The sequence below is a fragment of the Labeo rohita genome, chromosome 21 (assembly GCF_022985175.1).
Source record: "Labeo rohita strain BAU-BD-2019 chromosome 21, IGBB_LRoh.1.0, whole genome shotgun sequence".
Taxonomy (NCBI): domain Eukaryota; kingdom Metazoa; phylum Chordata; class Actinopteri; order Cypriniformes; family Cyprinidae; genus Labeo; species Labeo rohita.
Window position 1 is genome coordinate 20735760 of NC_066889.1, and position 19613 is coordinate 20755372.

The 19613-nt window shown below is 36.1% G+C and overlaps 1 protein-coding gene across 2 annotated transcripts in view; it reads left to right on the plus strand.

The window, feature by feature from the left end:
- The window catches only part of unc5da (unc-5 netrin receptor Da), a 245101-nt gene that overhangs the window by 150960 nt on the left and 74528 nt on the right, over window positions 1-19613 (plus strand). For both annotated transcript variants that reach the window (XM_051093816.1, XM_051093817.1), the window contains exon 2: window positions 7913-8113. In XM_051093816.1, the coding sequence (XP_050949773.1) occupies window positions 7913-8113 (201 nt within the window). The remainder of the gene's footprint in view (window positions 1-7912; window positions 8114-19613) is intronic.

Sequence of the window (19613 nt, forward strand, 5' to 3'; positions counted from 1 at the left end):
TCAGTCTAACCATCAGAGCACGATTCCTTTATCACTTCTAGGTCAGAATGGTTAGCATGTTTGTATTTTGTGCGTGTGTTTTGCGACGCAGACCTCTCAGTGTGACAGACAGGTGTGTGTGTGATAAACTCATTGCTCAGAGCCGGTGGCAGTGACATCTTGTTTTGCTCCCGTAGCGTGAGATGTATCTAGCGTCCGCCGTTATTGCTGGGGTGGCCCATCGCTCGTATATCATTGCTGTGGCAACCGACTCGGCCCTGACAGTGGAGTGGGATTGAGAGGACGCGGTCGGCCATTTTGGCGTTTCTGCCGTGTCACACTGTGGATTAAGAGAGTAGATTGGTGCTTTATCAACTCATGCAAATGAGACACATTAAATAGCTGTCAGAACACTTGATACGGGGAGGTTTGGAAAACACACATACGTTCAATCACTGAAATCATCCTTTCTCGCTTCCTCCTCACACACGCACACACATACACACCACTCAAAAGCCCCTCTGAGAGGCAGTCGGGACTGTGTTATTGTGTCTGAGCTGTGATTGCATTAGGATGTCATGGTCACTTTCGTTCTATTCGGTTTTATCAAACACTAACACTACGTAACAAAAACACCAGTGCAGAGAGAAACAAACACAAAACCCCCTAGCTGCCAGGTTTCCTTGGATCGCATGAAAAGCTTTAATCCAAAACAGTTCATACAGTCTGATGCCACAGGCCATTCTGACTTACGTCATATTTGTTTAAAGAACTTTTTTTTAAGAAACTTTTGTATTCTCCAGAGACCCATATACCAAAAATGAATGTTCTGCAAGTGGCAGATGCAATTTAATATTTGATTTCGATTGTAAATAAAAATGATTCACCAGTTGTCCAGTACTTTTGTTGGACACAACAAAATAACATTGTGTAGGGCGAATTTTAAGAATGATAGTCAGGCTTTTGCTGGTTTGCAGCAAATCAGAGAAAACAGTTTACTAAAGAAAACAACTGAACAACTGAGATTTTTTTTAAAGTATCTGAACAGTCAAATTATTATTATTATTATTAGTGGTAAATTTATTATTATTTGTGTGTGGCTAAAAATAATTGTTTTGTGGTGAAAATTTAATTGTTGTTTTTGTTGTTTATTTTATTTTTATTTTGGGGGGAAATATATAATAATATATAATAATATTATTATTATTATTATTGGTAAAAAAATGTTCAATTTAAGAATTATTACTATTATTGTCATTATTTGTAAATGGAATTGCTAAATTTTGTAATTATTATTATTAGTAGTAGTACTAGCAGTAGCAGTATGTGGCAAAAAAATAATTGTTTTGTGGTGAATTTTTAATTTTTGTTGTTATTATTATTATTATTATTATTATTATTATTATATATTGTTGTTGTTATTGTTGTTGTTTTTTGTTATTATTGTTAGAATGTAACTGTTAGAATGTTAAATTTAAAAATTTTAATTTTAATTGTTGTTATTATTATAATTATTATTATTATTATTATTATTATGATGATTGTTGTTGTTTTTCTGTTATTATTGTTAAAATGTAATCGTTCAGTTTAAGAATTATTCTCTTTATCATTGTTATTATTGTTTGTGGCAAAACATTTAGTAGTTGCAATTTATTTTTGTGGAAAAAATAATAATAATAATTATTATTATTATCATTATTATTATTACTATTATTAGTGGTTAAATTTAATTATTCGCTTTAAGAATTATTATTTATTGTCATTATTATTATTTGTGGCAAAAATGTAATTGCAAAATTTTGGAATTATTATTATTATTATTATTATTATTATTATTATTATTATTATTGGTAACAAAATGTTCAATTTTCATTGCTAAACTTTGGAATTATTATTAGTAGTAGTAGTAGTAGCAGTAGTAGTATGTGGCAAAAAAATAATTGTTTTGTGGTAAAATTTAAATTTTAATTGTTATTGTTATTATTATTATTATTATTGTTGTTATTATTATTATGATTGTTGTTGTTTTTCTGTTATTATTGTTAAAATGTAATCGTTCAGTTTAAGAATTATTCTCTTTATCATTGTTATTATTGTTTGTGGGAAACAAATAGTTGTTGCAATTTATTTATTTTTGTGGGGAAAAATATTATTTTTTATTATTATTAGTGGTTAAAATGTAATTGTTCACTTTAAGAATTATAATTCATTGTCATTATTATTATTATTATTATTATTATTATTTGTGGCAAAAATGTAATTGTTCCATTTAAGAATTATTATTTTTATTACCATTATTAATATTTGTGGCAAAAATGTAATTGCTTATTTTATTATTATTATTATTATTATTATTATTATTATTATTATTATTATTATTATTTGTGGCAAAAAAATGTAATTGTTCAATTTAAGAATTATTATTTATATTACCATTATTAATATTTGTGGCAAAAATGTAATTGCTCAATTTTTATTATTATTATTATTATTATTATTATTATTATTATTATTATTATTATTATTATTATTAATTGTGTGTACTTTGTTTTGTGGTGAAATTGTGTTGTTTGTTTTTTTTTTTTTTTTTTTTGGGGCAAAATTATTTGATATTCCATAGGACTCTTCAATGTTCGATTGCTTTAACCTAAATTTTTTGGTGAGGGCCTTTAGTCCATGTGTGTGTGTGTGTGTGTGTGTATATATATATATACATAATTTCTATATTTCTTTCTAGTTGAATGGGCCTAAACAATGGCTTTACCAATCCTGTATTTTCATTCCAAGGGAAGTGTAAGATGGATTGTTTTGCTTGTGTGTTCTTAAGTTTGCGTTTTTTTGTTTGTGTGTGAATGTGCGTAAGTGTAATAAATTTTATTATTTTTTTCGTCAGGAACAGACAGTCCTCTCCCTCAATCACAGTTATATTTATCACTCTGCACATAGAAGTGACTTAAACAATGTTCGCAAGTCTAAAGTAACTCTTTCCACCGGTTCCCATTTGCACTTTCTTTTTCTTTCTCACTCTTTTTCCCCTCCCCCCCAACACGTTCTCTCTTTCCTTTCATCTGCGGCTCAGTCGGATGACTATTTTTCCCTTTCATCAGACTGCCATCATGTCAAGCACTCCTGAACATCTGTGATGGTGGCTGGATAAAAGCGTGTGGTGTATACGAGTCCAAATGTGCGCGATTGTACGTGTGGCCGCATTTGAACGTGTTGCGATTTGTGTATTTGCTTGTAAATGTGAATACATTTGTTTGTGGGCGTGCAAAAATAGCATTAGCACACATTACAGTATGGAACTGCACGGTCCAATATGTTTGTGCGTGTTTGTGAATATGGATGTGTTCACACTCCTACCTGGTGCTTTGTGTGTGGGAGTGTTCATTCTAAAAACAAGCATATCGTGTCCATGAGCACAAAGCATTAGATGATAACAAACAAGACACTGTGCCATTAATTCTCTTATAGAAAATAATGTTCTGTTTACATGTCTGGAACGAAAAAGAACGGAGGAGGAAGATGGAGAGAGAGCCATGGAAATTCTTTTAATTTCTCAATTATTTCTTCTAAACAGCAATTAAATAATTAAATTAAAACAGATTTTTCTTCTACTTATAAATACTTATATTCTCACAATTGTGAGTTATGAAGTCAGAATTGTGAGATATAGTCACAAATTTTTACTGTTTTTCTCAGAATTGTGAGATTTATACTTGCAGTTGCAAATTATGAAGTCAGAATTGCATGATTTAAACTCACAATTGTGAGTTATGAAGTCAGAATTGCAAGATATAAAGTCACTATTTTGACTTTTTTCTGACTTTTCTGACTTTTTTTACTTTTTTCTTGCAAATGCGATTTATATCTTACAATTCTGACTTTTCACTCAAAAGTGTAAGATATAAATTCACAATTGCAAGTTATAAAGTCCACTTTTGAGAGGGAAAAAGACTGATATTCTCAGAAATATCGAGTTAATATCTCACAATTCTGACTTAACTCACAATTGCATTTTATAATTGCGTATAATATGCATTTTATTCATTTCCACTAATGAATAAAAAATGTAAAAAGGTAATTGTCATAATTACCTTTTTAAAAAAGTCATAATTACCCTTTTAAATTTTGTATTCATTGGTGGAAACAGGCTTTCATACAAAATACAAAAAATTAACAAATTAATTAATTAACAAATACATTTTTTTGTTTTGTTTTGTTTGAAGGAAATCTCTAAATCTCACCAAGGCTGCATTTATTTGATCAAAAATACAACAAAAAGTAATATTATTACATTTTAGATGAACTGTTTTTGTAGTTTTATATATTTGAAAATGTATTTTATTCCTGTGATGGCAAAGCTGAAATTTTCAGCATCATTACTCCAGTCTTCAGTGTCATATGATCCTTCAGAAATCATTCTAATATGCTGATTTAGTGCTCATCTTATTATTATGAATGTTGAAAATTGTTTTACTGCTTTATTTTTAAATTATTTTTCCCCCAAAAAACAGTATTTATTTGAAATGGAAATCTACTGTCACAATTTAAAGGTCTCTGTTTCCCTGCTGATTAGAAGTATACATTTCTTCCAAAAAAAAAAAAAACGCATGTCATAGCTTTTATTTTTACTTATCTGAAATAAGCTGATACATAAATAAAGCACGAATAGACAATGCCTAAATTTTATCTGTCTTAACTGAATTGTGAAAAGTGGACATTCTATAGGCTACTACAATGGGGCAGGACTTTTTTTTTCTTTTTTCTTTTTTTTTTTTTTTTTTACATTTTTTAGATTTTTACATTACAGTTTACATTCGATAGAGAATGACCTTGAAACATGACCTACAACCAGTTTTTGACCTGGATGTGGAGCCATATACCCTGGTTGTAACTTTTTTTCATTCTTTAACTTTCATGCTTTTGACGTGATTATAGAATAGGTTAAAGGGATAGTTCACCCAAAAATGAAAATTCTGTCATTAATTATTCACTCTCATGTCATTTCAAATCTGTAAGACCTTTGTTCATCTTTGGAACACAAATTAAACTATTTTTGATGAAATCCGAAGGGCTTTCTGACCCTGGCCAGACAGCAACGAAACTGACACTTTTAAGACCCAGAAATGTAGTAAGGACATCATTAAAATAGTCCATGTGACATAGCGGTTCAACAGTAATTTTATGAAGCTCTGCGAATACTTTTTGTGTGCAAAGAAAACAATAATTACAAATTAATTTAACAATTCTCTTCCATTTCAGTTTTTGATGCACGTTCACAGGGTACCAAACAAGTTATTTGACTTTTGGTCAACGTTATTAACCTTAAGGAAACACCGTACTGATGAAGTGTTTACAGTAATACTAGGAGTGTATATTAGGAAAGTGCATGTTGACTTTAAGTCTACTGAGCTATGAAAAAACACTTGAGTGATAAAATTGTCCTCTGGTGTGAGAGAAACAGTGAAAGAAGGAAGGGCGGCACGAGGGCTGTGATTTTCTCAGCGTGAGCAGCACACGCAAGCATTTCTCTATTCATTCTAATCAGGATGAATCAGGTATATTTGCCAGAGGATAACGCACCTGTGCACACACACACACACATAAAGTTTCCCGGGGAAGGATTACAAGTCAACAGAAATCTCTTTTATGCTTAAGATTTCAGTCTGGGGAAATCGCTTCCAAAATATCCCATCCAATTACATTGGTGACAGTTTTATTAGTGAGGGAGAGTCTTAGAGTGTGTGTGTGAGTGTGTGTGTGTACACACATGCAGTGACAGAAAGAGAAATGGAGAGTGAGCACGAGAGAAACGTGAAGAGCGAGGGAGAGGAGTGCTTTAAATCACTGTGTGCTTTGAATCACTGTGGATATTTCAGCTCCTGTCACTCTTGTGTGGCTCTTTTATCCACAAGACACTTTTAGACCCTAAATCTTCCTCCAAATATCCCTGTGTGAAATAGAATTTCACACCCGTATGTGGTTGATTTCATAGGGCATGTCAGAACAGTTTTCTGTTTTTAATAGCCAGTTTTTTTATAGATTTACCGTACTTTTATACTGTAAATACTTTTATACTGTAAGCTCAACCCACGGGGTGCCTTCAGGAGCTGGACTGTTTTCGAAGAGAAGCAGTACGGCTGTATCTGTCTTTTATAAATCTAATAAAACTAAGGATTTTTTGGAGAAATAGAGACTACTCTATACACTGTTAAAAAATACTGTGAATTTAACGGTAATACTGTAAAAATGCTACAGTAAAAACCTGTAAAATGGTTAACCGTAAGTTCCCCTACTACATACGGTAAAAATCTGTATTGGACATAACATGTAATTTTACAGTAGTATACCGGTTTTGGAAGTGGAAAAAGAATGTACAATTTACAGTAAATAACCGTAAATTGACATTCCCAAAATTCCTTGCATTACATTTCTTACATTTACGAAATAACTGTTTCTTCTTAGTTTTTTCTTATCGGTTTTGTACATTAGGGTTGTATGTTACATCTAATGTTGTTAAATTAATGTTTATTGCATTAGTTTCATGTGTGTTACCATGATGGTGTTTAGAGTTTGTGTGAATGACACTGTGCACCTTCTATATATGTTATTATTTAAAAGCTGCTTGTGATTGGCTTTGGTTCATCATGTGAAGGTACAAAACAGATTTCAGTACTGTAGTAGATTGGTACATTAACATTATATCAGTTAATAAAACTATAGTAATTAATTGTAAATTTAAGTTAAAACCGAAAACTTAAAACATTGTCAAATTAAACAGAATTTTAAGTGCAGTAAAATTCTGGCAACCACAGCTGCTGTTTTTTTTACTGTTAAATATATGGATTTTTTTTTACAGATTTTTTTTTTTTTACATTGTAGGTACTCAAGATTAACATGAGAATGACAGAAACTGTGTGTTATGTCTACTTCAGTGGACCTGATATGACTAACAGTCTTTCAGCTTTATTTAAAATTCCACAAAATCAGTCTAGTCCAGCTCTTGCTGTGACAGCAAATGCTCACAGATCCTGACTCAACTGTCACAAAATAGATCTGCCATTTGCGGATTATCTCAGGTATAATTACCATATAGTTGGTGGAAAAAATACCCATAAGCACAACTATAACTTCATATTACTGTGTGTACCTGCTCCAGTTCCTTTTTTCAATTTTTTTGACTTGTACACCCTCACAGCCCTATCCACAGGCTTCAAGTGCTCCATCAACACAGATCACAAATGTATTCCTTTATAAATTAACCTACAATTTGTCATTCCAGAGTTTGCTAAGATTTAGTTTATTTATATTCAACATTCACTTCATCCTTTATCTTGAGTTTATATTTCAAGTGAGTTGCATGGACACATGTGGTGCTGCCTTAGGACAGTCTAAAATAAGGTATTTTAGGAGGCGGCGTAATTAAGTTACCCACCTTTTGGAGCAGCGTTTGTTTTGGCAAGCTTGTATACGATGACTTAAAATGTTGCCTCCATTAGCAGCTAACTGGGTTTTGGAACAGAGCAAACACCTGCATATAATGTTTAATTTAATGTGAAGCCACAGAGCCCAGAGGAGCTGTCCATGGTTCTGAAAATGCCCTTACTATTGAGTGTCTACTGGCTGCTGTCCATGGTGCTGAAATCCTCTACAGGCGCCTTCAGCTGCTTTAGGGCAGTTTTTACTTTATCTCTCGGTGTCACCGGCTCATATGGCGCTCGTTTGAAAACGTCATCCGACCTGAGAGCGCTTTTGAAAGTGATTGACAGGCCGGTTAAAGAAGTGAGTAAGCTTGCTGTCAGGGAGCCCTAGCTGATGTGTCTGATTATAGGAACTCGCAGATAGGTAGCTGTCAGCTGAGCGGATTTGGCCGGTTAGACGTTTTTGCTTCATGTTGAATAAAACAGTAACTCCTGAATTTTTGTTGCAGGGTCCCGTGATGGTCTGTCAGCGATGTCCGGAACGCTGCCTCACTTCTTGCAGGAGCCCGATGATGCGTATATTGTTAAAAGCAACCCCATCAAGCTACGGTGCCGTGCACGGCCCGCCCTCCAGATCTTCTTTAAATGCAACGGGGAGTGGGTCCATCAGAACCAGCACACTTCCTTGGAGCACACTGAACTAGGAACGGGTAAATATGCATGTGCTGTCCTTCTCTTTAAAGCAATAGTTCAGCCAAAAATGAAAATGTGCTGAAATTTACTCACCCTCAGGCTATGCAAGATGTAGATGAGTTTGTTTGTTCAAAAGGATCCATTCGTGAGCAAGAGATGTAATGCTAAATTTCTCCAAATATGTTTTGGTGAAAAAACAAACTACATTTTGGATGGCCTGAGGGTGAGTAAATTTACAGTAAATTTTCATTTTTGGGTGAACTATCCCTTTAATGCACCATCTATCTGTTTCTGTCTGTCAAATACAAACATCCAGCAGTGCCTGATGGGAGAGTGGTGTCCAGAATGTCAAATCCTACAGCAGCAGACGTTCGGCTCAACTTCTCGCAGCTTTCATCTTTTGGTTCACTCTCCATCAAACATAGTGTGCTATCTGTAAGAGCTTGAAAGAGACTGATTGTTGCATTTAGTGTTTGCTGCTGCAGATTCTGACAGCTGAAAGGACTGATCTAGTGATGCAATGTAGTGAAATAAAACTTTTTTTCCCTCCCGCCGGATCAGTACTTGACCCAGGCGTGAATTGCTGCTTTATATTCAAAAACGTTTGAAAAGCAGCCTGGTTCATTTCAGGCATGTTTTGCCTTTTGTACTTATTTCTTTCATCTTTATCTGTTATTGATAAAAGGGACAACAGTTAGCAACTGCAAAATTGACAGGTTTTGAATGCTACCTGTATTGAAAGCTTTAAAATAGAACGCTAGTGAAGACGAAATCCTCCAGCTTAAATCTCTGCTGCTTCTGCCAGACGATGGTTATTAACTTCCGGTAGAGAGTTTAAAGTGTGAATGTGGATGTTTCACACTTGATGTGAGGTGCTTCAGTCAGTGTGCCTCCACTGATTGAAAGGATGGTTATGAATGAAGTCAGAAATGTGACCCTGGACCACAAAACCACTCAGAATTAGCACAGGTATATTTGTAGTAATAGCCAACAATATATTTTATGGGTCAAAATGATCATTTTTTTTCTTTTATGCCTAAAATCATTAGTATATTAAGTAAAGATCATGTTCCATGAAGATATTTTGTAAATTTCTTACCGTAAATATATCAAAACTTAATTTTTGATTATATTATGTATTGCTAAGAACTTCATGTGGACACCTTAAAGGCGATTTTCTCAATATTTTGATTTTACTGCCCTCTCAAATTGCAGATTTTCAAATGGTAGTGTCCAGATATTGTTCTATCCTAAACTATACATCAATGGAAAGCTTATTTATTCAGCTTTCAATATTTATTTATTTATTTTATTTTATTTTGAAAGGCATTCATTCTTTTATTTAACACGTAAGCACTGAAATGCTCAATAAAGGCATTTATAATTTTTGTTTAAGATTTCCTTTGTAAATAAGTGCTGTTTGCTTTTCACATACTTTTGAATGTTCTGTTCATCAAAGAATCCTGAAAATATTAAGCAGCACATCTGTTTTTAACTGTTTTAATATGAAGAAGAATAATTACGTGACACTTAAGACTGAAATAATGCTGGCTGAAAATAGAAAATAATATTGCAATAATATTTTACAGTATTAATGTTTATACTGTATTTTACCCAAACTTTTAAATGGTAGTGTATCTGAATAGCTATTCATTCATACCAGCATAATTAATAAGCAGAGAGTAAATGCTGTTGTTTTTTGCTTCATAAGAGTCTCAAATAGAATCTGTTCTGAAACCAATTACTGATCTGTATGCATGAAAGTGTGTTTGCAAACAACTTGAAGTTTGTTATTACTGCCATTAGGGGCATGTTGTGTACTGTCATTTGACAATATGAAATTTGTTGTTACACTTGATGATTTGGCTTCTGTTCTGTGTTGATAAATTATTAATTGGATGAAAACGTAGTGATAAATTAGATTTGATGATGATTAAGCATATAATTCTCAAAAATCTACCTTATTTGACTTAATTTAAAAGGAAACACTCAATGTGGTCTTCATAGAGCTACTGTTGTAATTATACTATGTTTGCTCACACTATGGTGTGAAACAGGTCTTATGGTGTACTTATAATAAGGAAAATCCCCCTGGAGCTACATGGGTTTAAGTGCCTTGCCACAGGCACAGTAGTGCTGGATTAGCCCTTGTGGGGCTCAAACCAACAGTCCCAGATCTGTAACCACTAAACCACACCACCCCATTGTAAAGTAGAAGGAACCTACTGCTTACAAATCTTCCATCAGCTCACATGCTGGAAGCCCCAAGGCTGATCTCGGATCATCTGCTAAAATAAACATCCACCTCAAGTGTGATGTTGCATGCGCCCAGCTATCTCAACTTCCTCTTAGCACACTTACAGAGATCTTCTATCCGTGCCCAGCATTGACCATTGAGTCTCAGCGGGTTGTTGGACTGCCTAATCATCTCTGTACATCTGTGAGGCTCCGTTGATTAAGACCGGGCTCCCTCGGTCCAGCAGAGATACGCTCCGATCGCATCTCTCCGGCGGCAAAGCCGATAAATCAAACTCGGAGAGCAGGAGCCGCGGTGTCCTTGGACTGCCTGCGTGCCTGCTTGGATTATTTGTCCTGCTGGGCTGAATGGAATCGCTCACGGATGGATGGTTGGTAAATCTGTCAGTGCTTTTGAAATGGTGCACTTTTGTGAAGACTGGTAAAGACTGTAAAATCGCACTGCGGGACAGGACGAGGTTGATGTGGGCATACGTATACACATAAATAATCCCATTTTATCTGCCTAATGTTGTAAAAACAGCTTTACGTGAATCAGTTGCACTAGCGCTGAACCATGAAACAGTGTCATTTTCTGTACTGTAAATATCACCCTGGGTTTGTTTGTTTGTCTAATTTTATGCGTTTGTGCTTGGCTTGGATTCCCGAACAAAGAATCACAGGCATTAATAGAGACGTAAAAGGAAAGCTCCGGCTTTACCGCCTCATGTTTGATGAACGCCGTCAGGAAGAGCGGCCAGCTTGCAGGTCTGTTTCAGAATTAGCCAGCTCTGTTTCCTTCCTGTGGCCAAACACATAGTCACAGCAGAGCTGGCTAACAGGACTGGACACCACTGCGATTCTCTGGCATATGAACAGAATCACGCACAACCAGGACAGTATAATTACCTCCCAGCGCCATTCACAGCTCTGTTTGCCACTAATGCAACTCTGTTGTATTATAAACATGAGCTTCAAAATCTGGTACTACAATTGCATTTTAAATATAGAGATGGGGATAGTTCAACCAAAAATGAAAACTGTCATCATTTACTCACCCTCATGTCATCCCAACCTGTCTTTCTTCAGTATCTTCCTATTGGTGTCTTTCACAATTGGAAGATATGAAGTCTGTATCTAATTATTTATTTGTTTTTACTCTATGAAAAAAGGGATTATGGGGGGATAGTTCACCCCAAAATAAAATTTAAACCATCATTTATTCACCCTCAAGCCATCCTAGGTGCATATGACTTTCTTCTTTCAGACAAATACAATCAGAGTCATATTAAACAATGTCTTGACTCTTGCAAGCTTTATAATGGCAGTGAATGGCTGTTGAGATTTTGAAGTCCAATAAGGCATACATCCATCTTAAAAAGTGCTCCACACAGCTCCAGGAGGTTAATAAAGGCCTCCTAAAGCAAAGCAATGCATTTGTGTAAGAAAAATATCCATACTTAAAACTTTATATACATAATCTCTAGCTTCCGCTAACTGTCGTACATGCATTCATGCGGGCAAATTGAGCATTGTTGGAACTGTACATAAGCTAAAAGCACAGATGACAATGAGCGTTTTCATAGGGTGATGTCTAAAGAACATCCGTGGTTCGATGGGGGCTCAGGTGTGTGACCTTGCAGACACACCTCAGGCGTTGGCGGTTCACTATGCGGTCAGCGATTCATAATTCAGTCGTTATGAGTTGACTAAGAGTGTGCAGCTGTGCTTGATAAAATGTGCTGGTTTGTTTAATAATTATGAGGACTGTGTTGGCTTTTATGCTGGCGCTTTATGAAAATGTATTTGATAGGGCTTCGTGAGCTGCAGCGCCTGTGAGGTGTCAGTTGCTCGTGTTGCCAGGGGTGATAATCATCATGGCTGCAATTGATAGCAAATGACTGCAGGAAGTGTTCACCCAGAAATGAAAATTCTGTCATTACTTACCAGTCGGGCTGCTGTATTCCAAATCTGTTAAAGTAACGGCTCAGTGTGTGTAACAGATCAAAATTATGCCCTTACTCTCCGATAACTTCTTTTCAAGTGAGTTCTTAGTGCTACAAGTGGGTTGGAGTTGATAACCGGATCAATGAACAAGTGATTCCTTTGAATCAGTTTCTTTTTAAAGGATTAGTTCACTCCTGAATTGATTTTTTTTTATTATTTACTCACCTCCATGTCATCCAAGATGTTCATGTCTTTCTTTTTTCAGTCAAAAAGAAATTAAGGTTTTGAGGAAAACATTCCAGGCATTTTCTCTTTATAGTGGACTTCGATGGGGATCAACAGGTTGAAGGTCAAAATTTCAGTTTCAGCGTGGCTTCAAAAAGCTCTACACGATCCCAGGAATAGGGGTTTTACAGTGTTTGGTAACCTTTTCCAGAATCTGTGAAAATGTGAATAATTTTAACAAAATAAGAGAGATTATACAAAATGCATGTTATTTTTTCTGTAGTACTGTCCTGAGTAAGATATTTTACATAAAAGATGTTTACATATAGTCCACAAGACAAAAAAATGAGCTGAGATTATTAAAATAACACCCAGCAAAGATTGTTTTTTTGTTTTTTGATGTTCATGAGTCCCCCTGAACAGTCAAACTAAACACTGTTCTTCAGAAAAATCCTCCAGGTCCTGCAGATTCTCCAGTTTTCCAGCATTTTTTTGCATTTGATTGATTTGATTTGAAGATCAAGGTAAATTGTACATAATTAGTCTTCCGGGAATCATGGAAGTATCTTCTGTTGCTTCAGAAGGGCAGTACTAAATGATAAAAAAAAAAAATGCTATTTCAACAAAATAAGAAAATTTGGACATTTTTATCCTATTCAAAAGTTTTCAACCCCCGGCTCTTAATGCATCATGTTTCCTTCTGGAGCATCAGTGAATGTTTAAACCTTTTTTAATAGTTGAGTTCCTCAATTGTCCTCAGTGTGAAAAGATGGATCTCAAACAGTCATACACACATACAGTCACTGCTGGAAAAGGTTCAAATATGCAAAAAAAAAACCCTGGATTTTTCTGAAGAACAGTGCTCAGTTTAACTGGTCAGAACAAGGGATTCATGAACAACCATCACAAAACAAAAAAAAAAACAGTTGTAGATCATCCAGGTAACCACACACAGTATTAAGAACAAAGGGTTCCCAAACTTTTGCAGAGTTATTTTAATAATTTCAGATTTTTTTTGTCTTGTGGACTATTTGTAAACAAATTTTATGTAAAATATCTTACTCAGGACAGTAGAAAATAAAAAATAACATGCATGTTGAATGATCTATCTTATTTTGTTAAAATTATTCACATTTTCACAGATGAGGGGTTCCCAAACATTTGCAAATTATACAAATGTATGAACTTTTTAACCACAAATGCTCATCCTGCACTAGCTCGATGTGCGTCCGTGCATTATGTAATCACGTTGGAAAGGCCACACGTTGTTCGTTCAACATCTGTGTACTTCGGTTCAAAAATTTAGAGTAGGGCGAAAAAGTCAATCTCACTTTCTTCTTCAACCTCAAAATGATCCAACATCATTGTATTACCTTTTTTTGTAAAGAAGAGATTGCCTCGTTAGTGCGTCGACACACATCTCAACTGCGCTCACGGCGACCCGAGTTTGATTCCAGTCTCGAGGGCCGATCCTGCTCCCCTCTCTCCTCCCTGTGCTTTCCTGTCCTATCTATAATCATGCATAAAAAGCCCTTAAAAATAACTTTAAAAAAATGGAGTTTGACTTTCTTTGCACATTTGCTTTGTAAACATTGGGTCGGTACTTTGCTTATGTACTTGAGCATGAGCAATCGTTTCTAGATAAGACCCTTATTTCTTGTCTGGGATCGTGTAGAGCCCTTTGAAGCTGCATTGAAACTGCAATTTAAATCTTCAACCCGTTGATCTGCATTGAAGTACCCTATATGAACAAAAATCCTGGAATGTTATCCTCAAAAGCCTTCATTTCTTTTCGACTAAAGAAAGAAAGACATGAACATTTTGGCTGACATGTGGGTGAGTAAATTATCACGAAATTTTCATTCTGGAGTGAACTAATCCTTTAAATTTTAAACCATATGAGTGAAGATATCTAAAAAATGAATGAAATTTTCTTTAAGCCGGCACAGGAAGTGCCTTACTGGCCAACGCTGAGCCTGTTGTCATGGCAATGGAAATGGGCTGGAAGAGAGCAGGAGGGCAGGGCAGTGCAGAGCAACAGTCAGTCGGAGCAGCATAACCCCACTGCTCACTGATCAATACAGATCACACAGCTAAAGCCTCTGATCCTACTACCACTGAGGAAGAAAGATAGACAGACTGAGAGCAAAAAAGAAAAGAGAGAGGTGAAGAGATTTATTAGGAGCGCGATAACGATAGAGATCTGCCAAAGGAGAGATTTAAGGAGTCCAATAGAGGAATGGGCGGAGAAGGATGGAGGGTGAGGGAGAAATGAAAGAAAAAAGGTGACATTAAAGAGATTTAAGAAGATGAGAGGATGCAAGAAGTTTAGGAGGAAAAGAGTTAAAGTAGCACCCTCATGTTGCTTCATGTCCTGTATGACTAACTATCTTCAGTGGAACAAAAAAGATGTTTTGAAGAATGCTCACACAGCATCTTTTGATTTAAAGCAGCGTATGTCAGATAGGTTTAGATCAACACCAGGGTGAATAAATGATACCAGAATTGTCATTTTAAAGGGTCAGTGTATGGTGAACATCCAGTGGGCTGATGGGTAAACAGGAGATAGATAAGAGAAGACACTCGGAAGGCAACTACAGAGGGAGGGAAAGAGGGACACAGCAAGAGATGGAGGTTGAGATGGTCCTCACCTGCTGTTTGGCGACTGCAAGAGGGATCGACGTCCAGCATTCTGCATTAAGATCACAGCTAGCCCACTGCGCTATATCATCTACCGCCAACAGAGAAAGACCGACACAAGACAAGATACATTGAGATCCAGGAAGGACAAAGACAATGGAGAAAAACAGAGGAGAGGGAGTTTAAAAGAGATGGAGGAAGGGAAAAGAAGATGCATGCCCTTACGAATCCTCAGGGCCGAATGTGCTATACGTGAACGTGCGAACAACAGCAAAATAAGCTGTAGCTGCAATCCAGGATTATAAACAGTGAGTGTTTAGACTTCTCACAGAATTGTTAACAAAAGGCTTTGATTCAGGATTAGCAATTGCACTGTCAGTCAAGTCTCTACTGAGTGCACTTAGACTGTCTAAAAGGGCTTTTGAGCGCTTTTTCAGTGACAAATTAAGATAGCTTTGATGAAATCCGATAGCTTTCTGAGCCTGCATAGACAGCAACGCAACTGAAACGTTCAAGGCCCAATAAGGTAGTAAGGACATCAATAAAATAGTCCATGTGACATCAGTGGTTCAGCTGTAATGTTATGAAGCTCTGCAAATACTTTTTGTGTGCAAAGAAAACAAAAATAATGATTATTTAACAAATTCTTCTCTGCCTTGTCAGTCTTCGCCGCATGTTCATGAGAGTATCACGGTGCATGCATGTGATTCTGCTGACGCAGAAGACGGCGTTCTGAAATCCAGAAAGTCCATCTATCTTAGGTCATTGACTGCAAATTCTGGTTTAAATAAGACTTGACAAAAGATTACAAGTCATCCTCTGTCGAAATCTTCAGACATGTTTACAAAGAAAAAAATTTAATTAAGTCATCATTTTTTGTTTTATTTGCACACAAAATGTATTCTTGTACTTTCAGAACATGACATTTACTGATGTCAAATGGACTATTTTAAGGATGTTCTTACTACCTTTCTGGGCCTTGAACGTGTCAGTTGCGTTGCTGTCTATGCAAGGCCTGAAAGCTCTCGGATTTCATCGAAAATATCTTAATTTGTGTTTTGAAGATGAACAAAGGTTTTGGAACGACATGAGGGTGAGTAATTAATGATAGAATTTTAATTTTTGGGTGAACTATCCCTTTAATGATATATTTAAACACCTATCAGAATTGTCTTTTCTGTATGTGCATTACAAGAAAACACAGGGTATGTTTTGATTCATTAGTGTTGCCAGATCTTGCTAGAAAAAAAATGAAGAAGCCCATAATAAACTCAAGTCCAAATGTGCTATCTTGGAAGTAAGCCACATATCAAAATATAGCTTCCAAGTTTATTAACTTCATAAACTGAATCGCTTCATAAGCCGAAAGCCTAAAGACGCTTAGTAAGTGTTGCTTATAATAACAGGACATGGCAACACTTAAAGAACGCACTCTGCAAAGTAGCCTTCTAAACATAAACAAAACACATTGGTTCTGTGGTGGTGTAGTTACGACTTAATTAAATAAATATGCGATGCAGGTTTAATGCCCTTTACGTCTGTGGAGGTTACGTACGTGCATCTCAAGAGTGGCTGTAAGTAAATGCTGTAAGTTACACAAACGTTATCATTTACATGTGTGGAGCATCTTAAACTCCATCTCTGCATGTTGTTGTAAGTTTAGGTTTATTATAATGTTCATCTGGGAAAGCAACGCACGTTATTTAACCAGATTTGTAAGGTAAATCATTTATAAACCTACACAAACACAGGAGAGTACATTAGTATATTTTTCAATATGCTGACTTATCGTGATTTCAAAATAAAAGTTTAAACCCTCTCATTTAGTTTACACATCTTGATGTCCACATATTCAAGAAACTGCAGTGGCTGTAGCTTTTCAATCATAAATACATGGCCAGATAATAAAGATTAAGTGGATAATTTAATTAAATGTTGTTGAGTCAATTTTAAACGCAGATTAGATCTCACAGTAAAGTGTAAAAACAATCGCAAAAGCCTCTGCAGGCATTTGATATAATGCGTAATGTACATTAGTTCTATTGTTTATAACACATTATGTATTTTAACAGTTTTGTTAAATAAAACCGTATGATTACTTGCTTTTGACACTTTATTTGAACTAATTATTATTGTCTCATTGCTATTATATATGTATTTTAAGTTATTTTAAAGGCTATTGTTCACTTCACGGTTTTAATAAAAATATAAAGCAGTAATACTGTCAGATGTTTTATCTTTGTTTATTGTCAAACTGGTAACTGTTTCATCCCTACTCACATCACCCAAATACGGCCGTTATGAAGTTTGAAATGCTTCCCGGATGTGCCACTGACAAGCATTGTCCGTCCACTCGGTCATCTGTGGTTCCTAATCCTTGAAGTGGCCCTATAAACTCACATACGCGCTGTGTGTCTACAGGATCAGAAGGCTCACAGGGATGGCACAGACCTCCGACTGCTTAAAGAGCTCAAAAGCCAACAGTCGGACAGTATTCACACACGCAAACACACAGCTGCAGCCCGACGGCTGCCAGCACTAGGAGAGGGATCAGATCTGTTGGTCTTTGCCAAGCCCTAGGAGAGCGAGGACACTTTGGATGTGCCATCACTGGGCGTGCAGATCCAGACACTGAGACATTGTTACTGTTGTGAGACGCCGATTTGGTTCTCCAAATCTCTCTCAGAACTCTCCACTGCCACTCTTCAACAAGCCACAAGCCAGATCCCACCACTGACACATGCACCAATCTCCAAATGTTGGAACAGGAAAAGAAAGGAAAAGGGGGATGAGCGAAGGGACAAGCAAAGCCGCCACTGACTCTCTCGGAGACTAGAGGCCCTCCAACTCTGAATCTGGCGTGAAAAGTACAGACGAGAGCCTGCTTAGAAAGCTGAGAACACATGAATGTGTTGGGACCAGGAATTAGAGGATGAAGAAAAGAGGGAAAAAAGGAGGAAATGGAATTTTTTTTTCTCTCTTGGATGGAAGCTTGGATCTTTTCGAGGTCAAACACATTACAATATTAGTGTAATTTTATAGTTCTATATATAGTATAGTACACATATTTGATATTTTGAGTATTTTATCCTTTATTATAAATGAATCATTTTATTAACATATTTTTGTTGATTAAAAACGTTTGATTTTTAAATTTAATTTAATTTTTACATTTTTGAATTTTTTTTTGGATTTTTGAATTTTGCAATTTACATATGAATCACACACACACACACACACACATGTCTGGTTTATTATCCTTGTGGGGACTCTCCATAGGTGCAATGGTTTTTATACTCTCCACACTGTATTTTCTATCCCCTTACCCTAACCCTACCCCTAAACCTAACCCTTACAGAAAAATTTCTGCATTTTTACTTTCTCAAAAAATCTCATTCTGTATGATTTATAAGCTTTTGCACCCATGGGGACCTCAAGCCAGTCCCCACAATGTCAAAAATTTCAGGTTTTACTATCCTTGTGGGGACATTTGGTCCCCACAATGTAGCAAAAACAAGTACACACACACATATATGTGTGTGTGTGCACGACATATTCATAAATACTTGTGCTTCAATATTAATTTTACTACAGCAAAGAGTATATAATGATTCTGAATAATCCTGAGTCCTAATATATATAGTATGTAACAACATAGTTGAGCTGAAAACAGCCGGGTAATAAAAATCTCTTATCATAATTTTTAGAAAACATTGGCAGCCCTGGAACGTTGACGTTGCATCAGCCTGACTGCTTGTCAAACATAATGTTTTTAATATTGCATGAACAAATCAAATAAGACGTTCTCAGCGATGCATGTAATCATGAGAAGCAGAATTCCGCTTAGAACCAGAGCAGGATGCGAAAGAGCTCCGTTCCTGATGGATGCTCAAACATTTCAGCAATTCATAGCTGGCACAGAGCTTGGCGCAAGTTCAGAAATACAAGATGTCTGTATGTTTACATGCGCAATACGAAAAGAAAAACCCAAACTCTCAAAAGAAGCCAAATGTGTATTAGAGCCACTCCAGAGAGGAATACAATGGGGTTTTGGAAGCGCTATAGATGTGTATCTGGGCTTCGTAGTTAATCCATGGCCTCAAGGTCTTTGGCAGCCGTGACAGGATGTCACATTTGGTTGGTTTGTGGGAGATTTTCTTCTATCTACTCTAATGGATGCATCAGACACAATGGGTTTGCTATCACATATGCCAGGGTCTATGTTCTTCCTGTAAGGCCACACACAACACTGGCATCAACTCCAGCATGCTCCATATGCCACACATTCATAATCGTTAGTCATGCTTTACTGTTTTCTACTTTCCTTTGTCTGTGCACACACACTCTGTCTCTGTCCGGGGCCTGAAATGATGATTTATATGGTTTATTTAAAGTCAGCGGTGCCTCCAGTGAAACAGTTTCCTCGGTGGCAGCACTTTGTCCGAGCAGTCACACTCAAGCTTCTTGTCG